Source organism: Tachysurus vachellii, chromosome 17 (genome assembly GCF_030014155.1).
Source record: "Tachysurus vachellii isolate PV-2020 chromosome 17, HZAU_Pvac_v1, whole genome shotgun sequence".
NCBI lineage: Eukaryota > Metazoa > Chordata > Actinopteri > Siluriformes > Bagridae > Tachysurus > Tachysurus vachellii.
This window is the reverse complement of record NC_083476.1, coordinates 19,461,358-19,483,460: the sequence shown is the minus strand read 5'-3', so window position 1 is coordinate 19,483,460 and position 22,103 is coordinate 19,461,358. Positions and strand designations below refer to the sequence as shown.

Genomic DNA, 22,103 nt, shown 5'->3' with positions numbered 1-22,103 from the left:
TGCACGTAATCCTATAATCCAGCTTAAGTATGTGGCTGATATCTGGCATTTTGAAAATCTACGTATTATAACATAGTCGTTATTCAAATCTCAATATCATAGTCAAACCTGAAGCTGAAATAGTTCCTGGAAGTAGTTCCTGAAAAGGTTCCTAAGGTGGAAACTGCGCCTATAGTAACACCATCTCAGTGTCTATCCTTAATGATTTTTTTTTTTTTTTTTCATTTCTTTTTCAGGAGACCTTCAGTGTTTTGGTTTATAACACAGTCTCAGAACCGAAGTCCACAAGGCCCAACATAACTCCTCCCTCTCCTTCTGCCAGCAAACCTGATTCGAGTAGCTTAAAGGAGGAGGAGGTGGAGCTAGTCAAAAACTCACCGGAAGCAGAGAAAGTGGAGCTCGGAGAGGACCTGCAAGGTGACTGTTCAAAGGGTACAGTGCGGCGAGCCACCAGGCAGCTAGAACAGAAGATAAAGCAAGACGTTTCACCGTCACCGCTGCTATCGAGTGCTCTCGGCTGTCCTTCACAGAGCTCGGCTGTTATGACAAGCAGCGGAGACGGATCTGAGAACACTTCATCTCATTTAGACCTCTTCCTTGATTTGAACACTGTGCCAGCCCACCACCGTCAGCCTGAGGAAACGGCAGAAGTAGAAGTAGAAAAGGAGGAACCTTCACCTGCAGTAGAAGGGATGGGAAAAGAGTGCAAAATAAGACTCAGGGAAGAAGAGCGTGGACACACTGGATTCCTAGAGATGGACACGAGCCTCTCACACTTGAAGCAAAGCCATTCCACTCCATCCAGGTCTTCTTCAGAAGCTGTCTTTAAGCTAGAGGGAGTCACAGAGAAAGAGACAAGCAGTGACTGCTTTTCACAAGACCATCTGAGGGAGATGTGGGAGACTCTGAGGCAGCTTGGTGCGTTCCTCTGCCAGCTGAGCAGCGGGTCAGACAAGAGGCTCAGCCACCCATTGGCAGGGAAAGAACAGAAAAGAGGGTGGATAGTTCAAGAACGAGCCAGAGAGGTTGAGGCAAGAATGCGTCAAGCTGGTCTGACCCCACCCTCACTGATCAAGAGATCGGCCTCCCTGGCTAAGCTAGGCTCCCTCGACCTGTCGGCTAACGATCTAAGCGAACTGGAGCTCAGTCCTGCCTCATCATCATCATCCCCATGCACTGCGAAGCCACGACTTCACTCTCTTAACGACGATACCTCAAAAAAGAAGCGGGTTCTACCCAGACGAACAACCTCTCTCCCTCCCTCTTGCACATCCCGCCTCCCTTCTACTGGATCGCACTTGGATAAAAGGTTGGAAAACTGCCAGACTGGAGAAGAACAGCACAAGGTTCCCATGCCACTGCCAGTCTCATCATCGTCTAACGAGTTCAGTGAGCAAGGAAAGGTCCAAGATCCAGCATACACTCCAGTGCCAGCGCCTGCCTTAATACCTGTGGCGATACGGCAACAGTATGGGAGGACTCATCCTTTGAGGAAGCTTAAAAAACGAACCTCAATCTCCTACTATCACACCATGTGACCCAGGCTGTTGTTTTAATTGTGTGTTTATGCTGCATGCATGTGTTTTTTCCTCCACACTTACCTCAGTGGGCCTTACAAAACCAGACTGCCGGGTGGCTTTGTAGCCTATAATCAGATACACAATAAGGAGCACAAAATTAAAGATTAGAGAAGTTACTGGTCTTTGGGATGGGGTTGATGGGGCAGGTTTTAAACCCCGGACCCATCGGTAACAAATAGCAATCCTGTTTAAATTTTCGACGACCCACACTTTGCACAATAATCTGTCAAATGGTTTATTACACACAAGTGATAAACGTAGAGATTCCTCTCAGCCTGCAGTATCGTACTCGTATTGCAGAATGCTCTTGAATTGAATTCTCCGTTGTCTGGGGATTTGATTTGTATGTGTGTGTGTGTGAGTGTGAAAGACTTGAATGAATAAATGTTAAAATACATTCAGTTATGTGTGTATTGTAACCGAGTGCGAGTTGTTGGACGTCCGATTAGTGTGCATGAAACGCTCGATTAAGAATGGGTTAAGTCGTGTGGTACGTAGAATGTAGATCTCTGGGGCTTAGTGGATGTATGTATAGATTCATTTTTAATGGATGTGTATGACTGTATATGTCAACGTGTGTAAACACCTTCTCTTTCCGTGTTCAGTTCTTAAGTGCAGTTTCTCCTTTCTGGGTTTTTTGTATAGTAATATATAAACAAATGCAAGGGAGTTTGTAATATGCACTTTATCATTTTTATTGTTTTACATTTTTTAATCTGTGGTTTTTAATCTGGACGCATGCTGGCTGCGTGTGTATTTAGGGTCGCCTGTATGATGCAATGTGCAATTTAGTCCATTTTTTTCTGTTCCTTGTAAAACTGGATTTTCTTTTTACTCTGCTTAAACTGTGACAATTAAAAAACGTTTGGGAAAAAAAACACACGAATATTTCTATTTTATAATATTCTAAAATATTTCTACTCGTGTGCTTCAACATTATTACCCGCCTTTGGAAATCTAAAACAAATACTTGAATGTATTTAAATTTTGGTAGCTTGACTTTTTTTTTTTTTAGTTATCATAGAAACAAGAACATCCCAGTTTGTGAGATTAAAAAAAGGTTGTGATTACAAGAAGAAACACTAGAAACAATACCCAAGTTTCCAGTCGTATCTTTAACTCGAATCCATCAATCAGACCACAAAATGATTTACAACAAATCATACTCAAGACCATCTTACTTGTGGATCCGACACAGGAACTGATGAACCATTTGCTGTTCACACGAACACCTTTAATACATGACTCAATAATACCACAAAATAAACCACAAACAAGACCATCTTTAGATGAGTGGATCCATGTACGGTTCACGGAGTGATATTACTTTTACAACAAATCCTTACACAGCGCTGTTTAAGTGAACTGGCTGCAAATGACCTTTTTCTGACCTTTTTCTGAGTACAAATAACTTATTTTGTACTCAGAACTTAGTTGTGTGACACTGAATTCTGGATATTGTCATTTAAGAGACAGAAAACCGGAGCTATTTATAGCTATAGCTACTTATAGACAGCTAGCTATTTAGCCGTAGAGCTAACGAGCTAACATAAAGCCTTTGGTAGCCATTTGAGTATTTATTCACTATTTTTAGTCTAATATATATATATATGTGTGTGTGTGTGTGTGTGTGTGTGTGTGTGTGTATGATGTAGCAAAGTGTTATTTTTCGCTCTTGTTTTATCTGTAAGGTGAAAGTAAATAGCTAGTTATAGCTATAGCTACTTATAGTCAGCTAGTTTTTTTGCCATTTGCTTAACTCAGAGTATTCATAGAGTAATTATTCACTTGTTTTGTGATATATATATATATATATATATATATATATATATATATATATATATATATATATATATATATATTTATGTGATGTAGCAAAGTTTTTTTCACTATTCTATATTTTATGTTATAGACAGCTAGCCTTTTAGCCATGGAGGCTAACATGAAGCCAATTAGGACGAGTGTATTTTTTCCAGCAAAAATGCTTACATTAGTAGCCATTTGAGTATTTATTTACTTTTGTTTAACCTGTTATGTGACGCCTATTAGGACCACTTTATATCACTTTATATATCACTTATATATAATATATATATAATTACTCTTATTATTATTTTTAACTTATTACACTTTTTTTTTTTAAGTGGTCTTAATATCCGTACATAACAGGTTAAACAAAAGTAAATAAATACTCAAATGGCTAAAAAAATTGTAGAACAAATTGCGTTTAAGTTGAAAGACGACGTGGTAATTTGTGTCACGTTATCACGTGACCTCTCCGTAGCGGGAGATGGAGGCGCTTCGAAAATAGACCGGTGTAGAACCGCCTCGTCCCCCCCCCCCCACCTCTCTCTCTCTCTCTCTCTCTCTCTCTCTCTCTCTCTCTCTCTCTCTCTCCCTCTGTCCAGTCAGCCCCTATCTATTTTTCTCCTTTCTTTCAGTGGAAGCCTGAGGATCAGCACACGGAGTGTTTTTGTACGAGTTCATAAACTTTCTCACCGAGAATTAAAAAAAAATCTGAAAAAAAACAAAACAAACAAACATACGAGTGACGAACGAGTTTCATCTGTTGTGAAGGGAAAAAAAGAAGCAGAGACTAGAGAAAGGAGCATTTGCCAAAAACAAAACCAGGTATGTATCACTCACATACAGAGCTATGCGTTGAGTTGCGTTGATTTTGTTCTAATGACCCTTTTATATAATGTCATGTCACGGGTTTGTGCGTAAAACTGCGCCATTGCGCACCGGCCTTCGTGGCCCTGTGCGTGCGTGCGCACTTCTTTTCGGGCTGCACGCACGCAGGGTTTAAGGACAGGAATATTTATGGCGAATGGCCATGTGTTTGAGAGAGAGAGAGAGGGAGGGAGTTAGGGACGTTGGAGAGGGGGGGTGTTATTGTGTGGTTCATGTGGGGTACCAGGGGGAGTAAGAGGCAGTTCAGTATTACCATATTAGGAACGTGGACATGTCATTTGCTCTAGTGATGGACTCAATATCCAGATTCGATTCCACGTGCTTTGATTCACGTCTCAGAGAAACGAATTGGGATGAAACACTGAACTATCCACGAGTACACAAACCTACATCTCATGCTTTGGAGTGGTCGGAAGGTGTTAATACGTTACAGTATTCGCATCATTATATGATACAGTAGTTAGGACCGGCTTTTTGGATGCTAAAGAAAAAAAGGTTGATACTAAAGCATTAAAACAAAAACAACAACAATAAGATAAGTGTTGATGTGGTGAAGCTTTCTGTAAGGACGTTAATCATTTAAGGAAGGAGTCTCCAGTGTCAGCACTATGTAATAGTAGGTTTTCTGCCAAGGGAAAGTCTTCAGGACAGAAAGATTTGCGCTGTCACGTGCTCACATTTTGTCTTTTTGACTATAAGAAAACTAGTTGAGCACAACTGATTGTAGCTGCTTAGAACACAACAAATTAGAGCTGCCATAATGTAAGCGATAACACTTAGAACTAACTTCTATACCATTCCACAACATTACATATAACCGTAAATGATGTGGATTAAGAGGAATAAAACACACAGCTAGTAGTTATTCATCATACAGTATGACTTTGGCAAGTCATGAACATTTGTAGAAGAATCACAACATTTGAGAATCAAATCAGAAATCAGTGACACCGTTTGTGGCATCGAGGAGCTTCTGCGGACACGATCAGCTTAAAACGCACAAGCGGAGCACGATTAACGAGACCTTCATAAGTGTGTCACTGTTTTTAAGTGTGTCGCTGCTTTTGCACTGCAAAATCCAAGTGATATCCCTTATATTTATCTTAAATGTAGTTGTTGATCGCAACCAATTGTGGCAGTAAACCGGTCAGCATAAACCAGTCCATCCTGTCACTTACCTTATAAACAGATCTAGTTTATTATGTCAGTGGTAACAAGCTTAACCTCTCAGAGGAATGCAATTAGAAGAATAATAAATTAGGGAGAAGTTTACGATCACTCAGCACACATCTTGTTCATTACTGATCCCTTGTGAAGCTTGCTGAGGGTGGGATTTTGTTAGTGATAGACGCTTGCGTGCCTGTTTGTTTTTGTCCTCTGTCCTGTGCAGTTTCCCAGAATAACATCATGACGGGTTTTCACAGTTGTGTGACAACCAGGCAACAGCATAACACAAAAGCACACACCGACTTATTGTAAAGCCGTTACTGGAAAGTTCGGAGCAAACCGTAATATAATAAGTAAAAGCTTTTTAAACATAAAATTAAGCTTTATGAAGAAATTTTGTAAAGAACAGAAGTAAAAGCTAAAGTGTAGTTTCGCTGTTTTGTATCTAAACTGTCTAATGAGGAGTAAAATCACTAGCTCGGTTATTCGCTGTAAGTAGCTCTGACATCAGTATCAGGCATAACTGCTGCATGTCGTGCAAAATTACAATCTAAACCTAATGAGGAAGGTCCATGTGGCCTCCATTGTGTTCAAATGAGGTCCCCTGGACCTTCAGTACACACAGCAAGCCAGAAGAACTTTGGCAAAAGTTGGAACTACAGGTGAGGTGGAATTATGTGGCTGTCTTACCTTTTTGATATGTATTGCATGCATGATTGTATGACAGAGAAAGAGAGAGAGAGAGAGAGAGAGAGAGAGATTTCTTTTTTCTGTATTAACTGTTTAGCTTTAAAAATGTAGGACGAGGTGAGTGAAAAGGAGGTGGTGAAGGAGAGAAACGAGTAAGATTAAAGAGAGAGAGATCTATTAATGCAGAATGAGAAAAAACGTCAAGGCAAAATAACAGTAGTACTGATGAATAAGTACAGACAGCGTATTCGCCTCACGAACAGAACCTTTTGACTTTCTTCCATTGCCTGTAGAGATCCAGTTAAAAGACCCCTGCGGTGATTTTGCACTCAAGCGTTTGCGATTTACATAAACACAGTACAGACTCGTTCAACTTGTGTTTCTCAGTCTTGCACTGAATGGAAACCTTTATATTTGTCGTTAAAATGGTCAAATCGACACCTTTCGATATTATAAGACGTATATGAATGTGTTATGATGTAATAATTTCAGGTCTTAATGAGATTTAACAGACCGTCCCACTTGGCATGACTACAGTAGGATGATTTTATGCTAGTTTTTTTAAAAAATGTTGTATTGAATGCTACACCAGTGGATGATTATGAGTTTAATACTTTCATGAAACAACATTAACACTTGTTTGTCTCCAATCCCATTCATTTCCTGGTGCAGCAATCTTTTATTCTAATAATCTGCTACATGCTTTTTTTTTTTTTTTTGCTTCCTGCTTCTGTTTCCACCCCTTTTCCTGTCATATGTATGTACCTGTATTTAGTTTTTTTCTGTAATCTAGTTACACCTTTACATTCGTCATGGCAAAGGTTTAAGACAGAAGTGAATAGTAGTGAAAGAAATCTGTATATTAATCTAGTGAATCTACTGTATAAAAACCTGCAGCACCGGATAGTTTGTCCACGCTGTGATGAGCGTATGGTTCGTTACACGTCATTATACGTTAAGATACACTATGAAGTTGTTTCATCCACAGATCATTAAGCAAACCTCTATAAATATCATATTAGTCTACATCTACAGATCTACCAGCTCCAGTTGGACTCTGTGATACTAAGAGGAGATCTGAACTCCATGTGATCCCTACACCAATACAACACTTGCCTGATTGTATATTTGGAATCACACCATCTAGTGTCACCCATATGAGGATGAGGTTCCCCTTTGAGTCTGGTTCCTCTCAAGGTTTCTTCCTTTACCAATCTAAGGGAGTTTTTCCTTGCCATTGCTGCCTGAGTCACCTCAGACTTGCTCATTGGGGATAAATACATATACATACATACATACATACACACTGTGAACTATATATATCTTGAATTTTTATTATATTAATTCTTTATATTTCTCTTTATGTTTATCTTCTGTTCTATGTTTACGTTCTGTAAAGCTGCTTTGAGACAATGTCCATTGTAAAAAGCGCCATATAAATAAACTTGAATTGAATTGAATACTGTTCAGTTCTCCATGGACCAGATTCTCACCAGCATGGCAAAGGAACCTGGATTTGGTGGTTTGAGTCATGCTTTCTGAATCTCATGAGCAGTGCAACTGTAATTGTTTACAATGTCATCAAGAGCAAATCACAATACTGGCATAGATTTTTGTATCTGGAGACGGACATTAGTCAATCGTGGGCTTGTGTACTGACGTTTACGTAGTATTAATGGCGGGTATAACAGATCTAACGGCTCCGTTGATCCAGGAGTTTAACGTCGTCTTTAATCTCACCTTTTCCTTTCTTTTTTCCCCTAGTGATGAGTCGCAGTATCGTGCGCCAGAGTAAGTTCCGGCATGTTTTCGGTCAAGCTGCGAAGCCGGAGCAGGGTTACGATGATATTCGGGTTTCCAAGGTGACGTGGGACAGCTCGTTCTGTGCAGTCAACCCCAAGTTCCTGGCAGTTATAGTGGAGTCCAGTGGTGGAGGAGCCTTTTTGGTTTTGCCTCTTTCAAAGGTAAGTAGAATAAGAATTTGTAACGGTGTACGGAAGATTCGGTAAAAGATTCGTCAAATAAATTATTCGATGAAATATTATTCTGTAGTAGTATGCCAATTGTTTTAAAATGTTTTCAATACCTCAAATATCTGAAAACCTTCTTGACATTTAGCGACATAATTAAAATAATTTAAAGAGTTGAATTCATTAAACAGCCCCCGTTGGCTTTTGTGAAGATCTCAACAAATGCCTAGTGTTGGTCAAACATCTCTGAGCAAACCTAAATAAATAAACTATCATCTAATCATCATTCATTCCTTCATTCATTCATTCATTCATTCATTCATTCATGTATTTTCTACCGCATATCCGAACTACCTCGGGTCACGGGGAGCCTGTGCCTATCTCAGGCGTAATCGGGCATCAAGGCAGGATACACCCTGGACGGAGTGCCAACCCATCACAGGGCACACACACACTCTCATTCACTCACACACTCTCACAATTTTCCAGAGATGCCAATCAACCTACATGTCTTTGGACCGGGGGAGGAAACCGGAGTACCCGGAGGAAACCCCCGAGGCACGGGGAGAACATGCAAACTCCAAACACACAAGGCGGAGGCGGGAATCGAACCCTCTGGAGGTGTGAGGCGAACGTGCTAACCACTAAGCCACCGTTTCCCCCCATCATCTAATATAATAAACGATAAATTAACTAATTGAATGAACTCGTACCTTGTCGTACCTTGATGCACTATATTAAGCTTTCATGTACACTATATTTCATGTACACTAAGCTTTACCTGCTTGAGCATGAAACAGAGCCTTGACCTGAGCTCTTGCTGAATGGACAAATCCCCACAACATTCTCCAAAGTCTTGTGCATTTCTAGAAGATTGGAGGTTATTCTAAGTGAAAACAGGGATTTATTCTTAAATGGAAGAATCGTCAGGCTTATGAGAGTCATGGTTGGGTGTCGACAAGCTTGTGAACCTTGTGCAATAAGTCCAAAATTGAGTCGATTTACTGGGTGCTGTAAAGAAGCTTAGGTGAGAGATGAATTGAATTCAAAGCTCTAAAAGAACATCTTTCTTGTACCTACTGAGATTAAGGACATCGAGTCTGAACGGAAATTCTACAAATCGTTTGATCATAAAGCTGTGGTCAGAAAACATGGTGTAAAGACATGGTGCTAATCCCTAGGATGCACCGTTGGACGTGATTCGCTTGAGGCGTATAAGAGAGTCAGAAGGGCTCCTGGGAAAGTAGTGGCAGATAAAAAGTCTGTGTCATGGGAATTGATGGAGGTTATGGAAAAAGATGTTCTGGCAGACCATTCAGCAGATCAGGAGGGGGGAGGCGAGACTATGCACAAGCTCTGCTGAGCATGTGAGGGGTAGTGTTGATTTCTCCTAAAGATACTGTTGTGTTAAAGACGGAGCATTAACTCAGTAGCAAGGGTCTCTTTTCAGGAAGCAGTGAGTCATTAGCAAATTTCCCCATAGGGATTAATAAAGTACTCTGTACCTTTCTACCAAGTGCTGAATGATGAATCAGGTAGATGCTTGTCGTCCAGCGCTTCTCCAGGTGTAATCTGTTGCCTGTAGGGGGGTGGGGGTGGGGGGTCCTTTCTGTCTGTGTCCGAAACCGCTTACTTCCATCCAATAATTAGGCGAAGTAGCGCTTAGGCGGCGGTTTTGGACGCAGCGTAGTATACCATCTATCAAGCTGATGCCTCGCGTCTCTACTTCTAATGACTTTTTATGGCGGATGGCAAACCAACCTTTGGTGCATTCACCGCCACCAACTGGACCGGAGTGTGAAGTACTAGTAAGCAGATGACGCCTCACGTCTCAAACATCCTCGCGTCTTTTGACCAATCAGCATTCAGAAGCAAGATAAGGCAATCACCTATTTCGTCCCTCGCTTCAAGCCGCAGAGGACGAACAAAAAGCAATAAAGAGACACATCGCTAAACAACGAAAACGGGCACTTGAAAGGCTTGTGGCGGCCAAAAAACAAAAGAAATAGTGTTCATCAATTTATTAAGGTTCCAAGGCACTCAAATTGTACAGAGAAAAATTATTCCCAAGAAATTTTGGTAAAAATAGGATTAATAAAAGTGCTTTTTTTCACTTGAAGCAAATGTTGTCTTTTCCCTTTATGTTCTTGTCAGAGTGCTTCATTTTAAGTTCTAAATTTTTCTTGGGGGGGGGTTTGCAGGTATGCTGTTGGTTATTTCAGTGAGAAACCTGTAAGCGACCACTAATCGTATATCACCAAGTCACTTATCAGTCGCAGATCAGTATCACCGAGTTCAGAAACTGTTCTACAACCCCATATATGGAAGCTTGCTATTTAGTGATCGTGTCCATATCAAGAGCATCATTAATTAAGGCTGATGACTGGGTATTATCGGAATATAAATACAGTTCTCCTTGTTTTTTTTGGGAATGCAGTATGCAGACTCATTACACAGACACACGAGCATGTAGAAGCAGGGCTTAACAGACACCCTATAAATACCCTGCCTGCTTTCTCACCCGGCCCAGTTCCAGAAAGGTCAGTGTAAAAACTGCCTTTTCATCGCCTCGTCACAGGGCTATAAATACACACCGGGGAAGCAAGGAGCATACAGCAGCAGGAGCAGCACAGAGAAGGACCTCACTTACACACAGACCTTACAAACCTGGAATCGCTGGAATTAGAAGAGTTTGCTTTCGAGGTGTAATTAAACCAGATCTACTTTTTTGTCACATGCTGTACATTTACATCGTTTGGCGGACGTCGTTATCCAGAGCGACGTACAAAAGTGCTTAAGTCTCTATCATCGGATACATTAACTCTGGTTCACTAGGTCACATACTTAAGATACCATGAGTCTAAAACACTGTTCAGAGGTTTATATATACTGTATATAATATATATACAAAAAGGAGGTGCTAGTTGAATTGTTTCACGAATAAGTAGGTCTTCAACCGTCGTTTTAAAATAGCCAGTGACTCAACCGTTTGGCAAAACCAAAACAAGTAACAAGTAAACAAGCCAACGAATCTAACCTATTGGTGAACGGTAAAAAAAAACAAAAAAAACTGAAGATACGTTCGCCTCACACCTCCAGGGTTGGGGGTTCGATTCCCGCCTCCGCCTTGTGTGTGTGGAGTTTGCATGTTCTCCCTGTGCCTCGGGGGTTTCCTCCGGGTACTCCGGTTTCCTCCCCCGGTCCAAAGACATGCATGGTAGGTTGATTGGCATCTCTGGAAAATTGTCCGTAGTGTGTGTGATTGTGTGAGTGAATGAGTGTGTGTGTGCCCTGTGATGGGTTGGCACTCCGTCCAGGGTGTATCCTGCCTTGATGCCCGATGACGCCTGAGATAGGCACAGGCTCCCCGTGACCCGAGGTAGTTCGGATAAGCGGTAGAAGATGAATGAATGAATGAATGAATGAAGATACTGAGTGTGTAAAGCTCCATGAAGAACACTGCATAGATTTTATAGTCTTTAATATTGACCATCACCCACCTGACCTTCACACTCATACTGTATGTAGTGGTTGAACATCTCATCCCAGAGGTAGTTCTATCCTCTGCTGTTACAATAAGCTCCGCTGTTTGGGAAGGATTTACAGTAGACTTTAGAGCTTGGCTGTGTTCACTTCAGTTACACGAGCATTAGTGAGATCAGACACTGGGGTCAGGAGAGGTCTGGGGTTCGGTCAGAGTTCCAGTTCATCCCAAAAGTGTTCGGTGGAGAAGAGACCGAAGAGTTCTTCCACTCCATCCTTGGCAAACCACGGGTTTGCTTTGAACACAAGGGCATTGTCAGGCTGGAGCGGGTTTGGGACTCGTAGTTCCAGTGAAGAGAAAATTATAATGCAATAGAATACAAAGACATTCTAAACATCTGTGTTCTTTTAATTAATCTGTCAACGGTTTGAAGAAGAACCACATACATGAGTGTGACAGTCAGGTGTCCACGGGCTTTTGGTGACACTAGTAAAGTACTCACATAGAATTAAGAGACATTTGAACATTTCTAGAATTCTGTACGAGTCCATCTGGAGACAAAAAAAAGCCAAATGATGCCACAATCATGTTCTCTGCTGTCACAGGTGGGACGAGTGGATAAGAACTATCCAATGGTGGTGGGACACTCAGGTCCTGTCCTGGACATTGACTGGTGTCCCCACAATGACAACATCCTGGCAAGCGGCTCTGAAGACACCACTGCCATGGTAAATCTTCATCCAAATCTTTCATGCACATAGTACGTACTAATCCCAGACATCGTACATTAAAGATGTTTGTTTGTGTTTGGTTGAGATGATACGGCTGTTAAATTTATGTATCTGGACTTGTCCGATGTCGGTACGTTACAGACATGCACGGTATGCACGTCTGGTCCTGAGAACTCACCGCAGCTGCCATATGCTGAGGGTGTGAGGGTGTGTTCACACAAAAAACACAGACGTAGCATTTCTGAAATATTAGCGATGAGCTAATTAGCTGTTTTAACATTATAAAACAGATGTACGTTACTATGTTTAATCCTACACAACTTTTTTTTGTAACACATTTGTTTGCTATTTTCTGCATTCTAAAATAGATATTTATAGATTTATAGATTATTTATTCTAAATAAAACATCTAAAAAAAGGTTTGAAAGTATGAACGTAACGTTATAACATGTTATAAACGAATCGGAATGAAAGCTTTTGGGGATTTTCAGCAACACAAGAAATTGCGAGATATTTAGATAAATTTAGCAGCCAATATTCTCAACAAAAAAAAATGTAGTCATATTTGATTTACAGCATTACTTTATATCTATGCACGGGATTATCTACGGATTATCTATGCTGGCTCTGTAATAGCTCTATAGTCTTGTTACGTGGAGATTCTCATGTAACACACGCTTATTTTCAGCTAAGCTTAGATCATATATTTCTCTCATAATTAGTCTTAATGTGACCTGATTCTTTCATGGCACACTTTTTCCCATGAGCTCATAGGCCATGAGATGGGATCATGATAAGATGAGGTCTACACCGTTTTAACACTCCAGTGTGTCATCCCTTTATTAGATGGAAACTATTGGACAAACTCGACTGTATGTTGCCTCTGTGTTAGTTTCCTACTAGGAGTTCTTTGTTTTGTTCTCTCTAAAGCCCTATTCGGACGGGATTAGTTTTACATGGGGACGTCGGGGTAAAGTAATTATTACCAGAGCTTCTCTGTGATTTTAGTCCCGTCCGAATGTGCCATCTCGGTAATCATTACGGACAATGTCAGTAAAGATTACGGCGACGTTTACCTTCTGTAAAAAGGTCCGGAAAAATTACCTCAAGTAATACTAATCCCGTCCGAATAGACCCGCTGTAAATATGTACGGTAAAATTCCGTCATTTAGTGTTTAAAAGTAGTTTTTGGTGCGTTTTGCAAGCATGGAGGCGCCATGTTGTCTGTTTGCGCACGTGATAACAGGAAGCAACGTCATACGCACATGACGACAAGGAGGTTACTGTGGTGCGTAAAGCGAGTTACCCCTCCCACTTCTGCTAGTTTTACTGAGATGTCTTGTCCCGTGTGAATTGGCCAATTAATATTACAGACGTCCTGAGGTAAAATTGCATTAGTCCACGTCCCCACGTAAAACTAATCCCGTCCGAATAGGGCTATAGATTCCATCTTTTTACTTGTCATATATGCATGTGTAATTTTCATTCGCTGTGTTTTCCTGTTTGGAAGGTGTGGCAGATCCCAGACCACACTCTAGCTCGGCCCATCAGCGAGCCCATCGTGGTGCTGGAGGGCCACTCCAAACGCGTGGGCATCGTCAGCTGGCACCCTACGGCCCGCAACATCCTTCTCACTGCAGGTTTCATACTGTAGCTCCTACGGATCTCTAAGCTTAATGCTAATCGTTCTCATCCGTGTCAGCATCTCAGTTTTGATCCATGATGCATGCGTGTTTCACAGGCAGTGATAATCTGATCATAATCTGGAACGTGGGCACCGGAGAGCCATTGATAACGATGGAAGATCACCCAGACCTCATCTACAACGTCAGCTGGAATCACAACGGAAGCCTGTTTTGCACAACCTGCAAAGATCGGCGTCTTCGTGTTTGTGATCCACGCAAGAGAGAGGTGGTGGCTGTGAGTATAACGAAAGACTGAAATATTTCCTTCACTTATCGACAAAACGAGGCTAAGCGTGAAAGCTGGAGATCGCAATAAAGTGAGGTACCAGATTAGAAAATCTCACATCATTAAAAAAAAGACAACCCAAGAGTTCTTTGAGCGTCCAAACGATAGCATATTAAAGACAATCAAATCAGAGTTTATTTTTCATTAAGACAAGAAGACTGGAACGTTTCATCGACCAAGAAACACCTTGGTCACGTCCACAGACGTGCACCTGACACAAACTCCATCGCCCATGATTCTCAGCCATCGCCCATGATCCTCAACTCTTCTCAAATTTGCTGAATTTCTGATATTTCTGAGTCGTTTGCAGTCTCAGGGTAGATTATGCCCCTCGGCCTGTCTTAACGTATTAGAGACGTCTCTCTGATGTCTGTTTTTGTCCCTGTAGGAGAGACTGGCACCACATGAAGGCATCAGGCCCATGAGAGCCATCTTCACCAGAGAGGGTAACATCTTCACTACAGGCTTTACCAGGATGAGCCAGAGGGAGCTCGGCCTCTGGGACCCGGTAAGAAGGCAATTCCTCATATATCTAAAATATAAGATTAGATAAAAGACTTTTATTTGTATTCATTCTGCATATCATATTCATTCTGCAAAATTTAACATCAACGGACAACATTTCTTTTAACATTTCTTTTAAAACCAAAATAAATTGATTTCTGTTGCAGACAAATTTCGAGGAACCTATCGCTCTTCTGGAGCTGGACACAAGTAATGGGGTCTTGTTGCCATTTTATGATCCCGACACCAGCCTTGTATATCTGTGTGGTAAGGTACGTGCGGCCGTTAAGCACGATATCAATCCGAACGCTCAGCGGTGTATCCCAGGGCTGAGTCTTTCTTTCTTTTGCACCCCTTTTTTCCAGGGAGATAGCAGCATTCGCTATTTTGAGATCACAGACGAGCCTCCCTATGTGCATTACCTCAGTACATTCAGTAGCAAGGAGCCACAGCGAGGCATGGGCTTCATGCCCAAGAGAGGAGTTGATGTGAGCAAGTGTGAGATCGCCAGGTATTGTATTTGTACATATACACTGAATTAGATGTTGGTGTGTACACCAGCCACTTTAATGTAGCAGGGCAAGAAGACTACATGGAGTTTAACTGGTCTTCTGTAGCCTCACGTACTTGTTCTTGGTTGACAGCAGAGGAACCTGATTATAAATTCTGTCCATTTCAGTGTTTGATGTATTCTGAGACGATGTATTGTGTATTCTGAGATGCTTTTCTGCTCACCACGATTGCAAAGAGTGATTATGTTAAGTTAATGAGTTAATGCTTTTCTCGCCCCACCTTCTCATCGACGAGACGTTTCCTCCCACAGAACTCACCGCTCTTGACCCGTATCTGCACGATAAAAGATCGGCCGATCGGATAATCGCATGCACGATATGCAATATCGCATCACTGTATTGTTTAAGAGAAACAGAAGAAAAAGATCTTCTGTGGATGTCAGATATGTTTGTTTAGAAGCTTTAGCGCTCAGTCTTCTGATTTCGTCTGATCAGATTATACAAGCTTCACGAGAGGAAGTGTGAGCCTATCATGATGACAGTCCCTAGAAAGGTACGTACGTTTATTCCAATACGATTCACCAAACACGAGCGTGAATAATGTAGCCATGTAAATAAGAGTTTGCGGTGCTAGGATAGTCCGAACGATCCTGCTGTCTTCTGTCTCTCCAGTCAGATCTGTTCCAGGACGACCTCTATCCGAACACAGCAGGTCCAGACCCTGCACTGGAGCCTGAGGAGTGGTTGGAGGGGCGAGATGAAGACCCTATCCTAGTCTCGCTGAAGGATGGCTACATTCCCCCGAAAAACAGAGAGCTGAAGGTGGCCAAGAAGAATGTTCTGGACAGCAGGCCAGCACCACGCAGGAGCATGTCATCTGTCGATGGGAGCACCTTGCCTGTGAGTTCACTGTTCCTCTCTTGTTCTTATTCCATTCCATTTGCTATTCTACCTGTACCCTGCTTTTCAGTTCTGACTTTATTTCCATTCTGTTCTTATCCCTTTGCACCCAAACCCTTGTTCATTTTCCCATTCTTCTTCTTTCTTCTATCGACTGTCCCTACATGTCCCTTTTCCCCCTTCTTCTCTGCTATCCCTCCTGTACTCTCTCCTTGCTAGCCTCAGTTGTTGGAAAAACTTATAGAAGAGATTCAGAGTCTGAAGGCTGCCGTTCTCTCTCAAGAAAAGCGAATCTGTGACTTAGAGAATAAGCTCTCCAAGTACACCAACGGCACTGTCTGAGCGATTCAGTCAAGCACTATCACCCCTGTACACACCGCCCAGCTACCCAGACCCCTTTATATATGCACATACATATTCTCCATTAGCACAGCATTCACCCAAGTGCATTCATGACTTCTCTTAATGAGGCTATGAGCAATAGTTACATTTTAAATCGCTCTTACGAACGCCTTATATCGCTCCCAATGTATAAAGGGACGATTATCGCACAAACGCTATACGAGTGCTATACAAGTTCACGCCAGCTTTAATAAAAAAAGGATATACACTCACCAGCCAACTTAATATGAACACACACAAGCCTTCACATCCAATCAGCCAATCATTTTCAGCAGCAAAGTGAATAAAATCATAAAATCACAGATCGGAAAATCACCGGTGGCGTTTCGGTGAGTCCGTGTCCAGCGTATCCTCAGATTCCTGTCCGCAGATGAAGGAGTGGAACCGAATGAGAGGACTTTCTTCTCACCGCGGTTGAAAAGAGTGGCTATTTGAGTAAGGCATTCACTAAATTCCAGGGGTTTCGTTACCACGACGTAAAGTGGGCGTGTTTCCGGAGGGCTTGGAAAAACGCCGTCTTTCAAAAAAATAATAAATGGCATACTACGAAGGACAAAACAGTCATACAGGTAGATTTATTTTAGAAAACAAATAAACAACCAAAAAACTACGGTTATGGTTAGATGATCAAATAGGCCACGCCTACCCGATGACGCAATATCTGTTACGCTGTACTGAAATCCCTGGAAATAAGTGCACCCCATTTGAGTAACTATTCAATCTGACTTCATCGTGAAGTTGTTTCTTCCTTCAGAACCGCTGCTCGTCGGATCGGCCGGTTAGATAATAGCATGAACGTGCAGGTGTTCCTCTTGAGGGGTCTGGTGAGTCTATATTTGTGCAGGTTTTAAACAGGCAATAGTCAAATTCTCTGTAGGAACCATAGCAAGAACACACTCACATGCTAGACTTCACCCTGCAACCCTTCCTGGTTTGCGTGTTAACAGTGTGTTAGTTTGTGAATTGGCAAAATGACCAAACCGGAATCAAAATCGGATTCGAATAAAATGAATTGAATGAAACGACGTGCAGCTCGTACGCAATACACGGCTAACGGGATCGTTTGCTCAGAAATAGTCGTTCTCTTTTACATCATCATTCACAAGTTAACAGCAGGTCTATACCAGAATCAGAACAAAATTGTTCACATATTAAATTGGACTTGTACTGTATCCTACATGTTCAGTACTATTGTTAAATATTGTATCGTTGCCTTAAGAAGTGAATTTCTATCTTACGGTACACCACGTGTAAGCCTGAGGTTTATAGCCTTTAATAATCCTCAGGAACAGTGAGGTCTTCTCACTGTGGCTCCTACAGCGATGGGTTAAAAACTGGCCATTCCACTTGTCCAGCACCTACGCTCACTCGTCCATGTTTGACCAACATGAAAGATCTAATGGGCTCTGAAAATGTAAATATTCTTTAAAAAAAAAAAAAAAAAGTGAGATTTTAAAACCAAAGAATATAAAAAAAGTTGAGTTTTGTGTGTTCTATAAAGGATTTGTGAGAATGATGGTATCAATAAAAACATCTTTTTTGTAAAAAAAAAACAAAACAAAACAAACAAAAAACTTCTTGTTCTTGCGCACACACACACACACACACACACACACACACACACACCATATGTATGTATATATACAGTATATATATATGAAACAGATGTAAACTGCAAAAAAGGTTTCTACAGGTATTTGAGTAAAAAAAAAAAAAACAACAACAAAAACACTCCTATGTATTAATTTTACCAGGCTACAGAATAGTTGTGCCTCATAAACCACTAAAAGTGTGGGATACATCATTATAGTGCACGTGCATGAGATTGACCAGATTAACTATTAATCAAATGATTTAAAATTTTACCCTATCCTTTTTTTTTTTTTAAACCTGATCTCACACACAAATAAAACAAACAAAACCCAATACAGTATTAAAGTCATCATTCGCTCCTAATTTTTTCTGACATCAGCCTACACAAGATCACGATACCTTCTGGTTACATAAACAAACTGCCAAGGTTCAAAGGTTCCGCAGATGCAGTTAACCTTCAGGTCTTTGCCCTGCTCGAGCTCTCTAGTGCTTTAAACCTCTGTTATAAGAAACAAAAATGGATCAACCTCGTTCAAGCGAGCGAGACGGGTTTCATCTTCATTTCCATCGGCTACAAGTATCCTGTTTGATCCAGGAACAAGAAGGAGACACGTTCATTACGAGGTTGGTCCCTGTAAGCGTGTAGTTTCAACACCTCCCCTCAAACAGCTTCTTTACCTGCATGGACCTGAACAGGATAATACAGCTCTCACATTCTACTGTTTCCAAGGCTTTAAAAAGAAGTCATGTGGGAATTTGTCTTCTGCTTGACACCTTCCATGCTTCTGTTCTCAGTCGCTATGCTATTTCGATCGAAGCGGATTTGCCGTCTTGCGGAGAAAGGAACGAAGAAGCTAACTTGGCGAATATGGGTTATTATTTGCTCGCTGTTAAAGCTTCTGCACCCTTGTGTTTTGTACAACTCCTGGGACCAGGATGCAAAAATCAAGCTGATCTACAAACCAACAGCTCTGGCAAACTACGTCATACAGAACTGTAAAGCTTTGACGTGTGCTCCGTCGGCTAGGTGGCCAAAAGCAGACCCTCATTTGCAATTTTTTTTCAATTTCATATGCCCCGTTGAGGACGACGCGCAGAGACGCTGTGGAATAACCTTCACCAGGGACCATTTACAAATACAAGATGGCGGAATTGTAGCCCTGGATTGGGCTGTCAGGCTGAACGAGCAGAATGCTCAGGCTAAGAGGGAACATTATCCAGGAGAAAGAGCTCCAGGCTGCAAAACCAGTACTCCACCCATCATCATTCTGATTCCTAACGCTTTGGGGAAGATCACACAAAATTTGCTGAGCTTATGTCGCTTAGGTCTGCAGCAGGGTTTCTACCCCGTGATCTTCCATCGCCGGGGTCATGGTGGATGTCCGCTTGCGACTCCGCGCTACCAGGAGTTTGGGGATCCCTCCGATCTGGTGCAGGCAATACTATTCGTTCAGAGCCGCCATCCATCTTCGCATCTGTTTGCCATCAGTGAAGGTTCCGGGTCTGGTCTGCTGCTGTCTTACCTTGGGGAGCGTGGCTCATCTTCCTACCTAGTAGCAGCTGCTTGTATATCCCCAGTGTTCCACGGACAACAGTTCTTCGAGACGCCTTTCCCAAAACTATATCGCGAGGCATTATTGTACTACCGCAAGCTGCAACTCAGCAGGTAATTAATATTCACAGTTCCACTTTTAATTTAAATGAACTAAACTTGAAGAGGAGTAGAAGGCTCGAGTGCAATTTGTTTTTATTTCTGCAAAATAAAAAGCAAATCAAGTACCGTTTTTTTTTTTGTCTTTGCTGTTTTTTGCAAAGACACTTTTGTCTTTGCTGTTTTGTTCCCCATATGTTTACATGTACAGTGTGGAATTAAAAACTCACTGGAGCGTTGTTTTTTTTTTTTTAAGCAGGATTCTTTGGTTTCTCACATGTAGTAAAGCTACTGGTAGAACTTCCATCACTACCTGATCTCTGAGCTAAACATCAGCAAGGCCTCATTTTGACTGGTGTGTTGCTGGAAAACTAAAATAAGCCCCGCCGCAGTACAAGCTGATACCGTAATGTAGCGCTCGAGTCTCTCGATCCAACCTGACTAACAAAATCAGAGATAATAAGCAATAAACCTTTTTGATATAATTGTCAAGAACTGTTGATCTTTAAATGGATGTTGTTTAAACCCCCCCACAGGTATGCAACCGCCCTAAGTTCAGTAATGGATATCAAGAAAATCTTCAGCTGTCGTTCTCTTCAAGACATGGAGAAGTTGATGTTCTGCTCAGTCAAATTGCTAGACACCAGTCAGAAGGACACACTGAACCAGGGTGTGGAGCTTAGATCTGTACAGACTAACTGGGAAGGTTACTGGGAACGTAACGAACCCTTGCGAGATGCTGATGAAGTTGCTCTTCCTGTTCTTTGCTTGTGCAGCACTGATGACCCTTTTCTACCTCCAGTCTCTACCTTACCCATGTCCATCTTCCAAAACAGCCCATATTTCTTTCTGGCTCTGACGTCCCAGGGAAGCCATTGTGGCTTCTTGCAGCAGAACGATGCTTCCTGGAGCCACAAAGCAGTGCTGGAATATTTCCAGGTTGTCACCGAGTTCTTTACAGTTGAGGAAACAAAATGCCATACGGAAGGGTTTGTTGGACGAGATGTCGCCCAAGGGCTCAGGCAAAAATCAGGTGCCTTTGCTCACAGGAGGAGGAGACCAACCATGCTTCGCAGAGAGAAGCCTGTCTTGGGTTCACAAAGACAACTCTCATCTCATTCGAGACTGGTCACGTTTGAAGAGCAGGAGACGTTCACTTGGAACAGATCGTACACTCGGTGACGTGTGAATTGTAACAACGGTGCAAACGGACAAGGGAGAAAGACAAGCTTAGGCCAAAATCTGGATGAAGAGGTTTTAAAGTGCTTAAGATATTAAAGGTGCGGTGCACGTTGTTTGAGAAACGCTTCAGAAAACTGAGTCGGGCCGACAAACAAAACAAACGTGTAGCCAATGAGCAGAAAGGGGCGTGTCTTGTCAATATGCGGCGGAGAGAGTGTTCAGTGCGCATGTGTGACGTTAGCAGAAAGCGGTTTTAATATTGACATGCGGATAAAAACAAAGAAAGAAAGCAAAGAAAGGCTTACGATAAGGTAAGAAGTAGGACGTGTTAATATAGGATCAGCTTTCCAGCGCTGGAGAGAACTGAACGTCTTCCGCGTGAAACGGAGCTAAACCTTTCACGCTACAACACACAGTACTACAAAAACACATTCGTATTACCATAGTATTACTCATTGTGTTCATTTATCGATAAAAATATCCCCTCGGCCGGCCGCCCCAGCAGGTTCCGCCATAATAGTTGCCTGGGTTACGTATGTGTGGGGCGGAGCTATCAAAACAGGGGTGACACCCATTTGGGTTAGGGGCGTGTTTGTTTTGGTGATTTCAAATGCCAACATTGGCTTTCAAACATCGTGCACCCCACCTTTAACCTTTTATTTCATTCTAACTAGTTCACTCGTCTAAAAAGAAGAAGTGTATTATTGTGGAAAGTAAAAAATTATTTCTGTACAAAAAAGAAATTTTCTTGTCCCTGAACGTACAAATGTGGAAAAAAATAAGACTCCGGTTTGGAAAGACTGCGAAGGAACTCGTGCCCATGAGAGGAAGCAGTAATCCATCAGGACCCATGTATATTAAAATTACTTTATTACAGATGATTTCTTTTTTAATCCAGTAGCCCTCTGCCAACAAAAGGAGTAATTACAAACAAAAACATTACATTTGTCCCCGTAAAGTTTTCAGATTTTTTGTTTACATTTTAATGGATTTTTTTCTTCTTCTTCTTGTGAATAGCCATACAATTTGTTGTTATAATCTTTATGACATTCAGCTTTTCACAATCTATACA

General features: G+C 41.7%; 2 protein-coding genes across 6 annotated transcripts in view; both read left to right on the top strand.

Annotated features, from left to right (window-relative positions):
* The window catches only part of ssh2b (slingshot protein phosphatase 2b), a 31,289-nt gene extending 28,831 nt beyond the window's left edge, over positions 1 to 2,458 (top strand). For both annotated transcript variants that reach the window (XM_060891483.1, XM_060891484.1), the window contains one exon: positions 237 to 2,458. In XM_060891483.1, coding sequence (XP_060747466.1) covers positions 237 to 1,538 — 1,302 coding nt within the window. In that variant the 3' untranslated portion in view covers positions 1,539 to 2,458. The remainder of the gene's footprint in view (positions 1 to 236) is intronic.
* Positions 2,459 to 3,989: 1,531 nt separating this feature from the next.
* On the top strand, positions 3,990 to 21,894 carry LOC132860048 (coronin-6-like). 4 transcript variants are annotated; one of them, XM_060891088.1, is made up of 11 exons: positions 3,990 to 4,211; positions 7,896 to 8,095; positions 12,191 to 12,313; positions 13,827 to 13,956; positions 14,058 to 14,236; positions 14,676 to 14,795; positions 14,959 to 15,063; positions 15,157 to 15,302; positions 15,799 to 15,856; positions 15,976 to 16,203; positions 20,386 to 20,663. In XM_060891088.1, exons 2-11 carry the CDS (start codon positions 7,898 to 7,900, stop codon positions 20,530 to 20,532), a joined length of 1,434 nt encoding a protein of 477 aa, XP_060747071.1. In that variant the 5' UTR covers positions 3,990 to 4,211; positions 7,896 to 7,897; the 3' UTR covers positions 20,533 to 20,663. The 4 variants fall into 4 exon arrangements, with proteins under 4 accessions (XP_060747071.1, XP_060747073.1, XP_060747072.1 ...); XM_060891090.1 differs by lacking the exon at positions 20,386 to 20,663 and adding an exon at positions 16,429 to 18,229; XM_060891089.1 differs by lacking the exon at positions 20,386 to 20,663 and adding an exon at positions 16,423 to 18,227 and having other exon boundaries at positions 3,992 to 4,211.
* Positions 21,895 to 22,103: the final 209 nt, after the last annotated feature.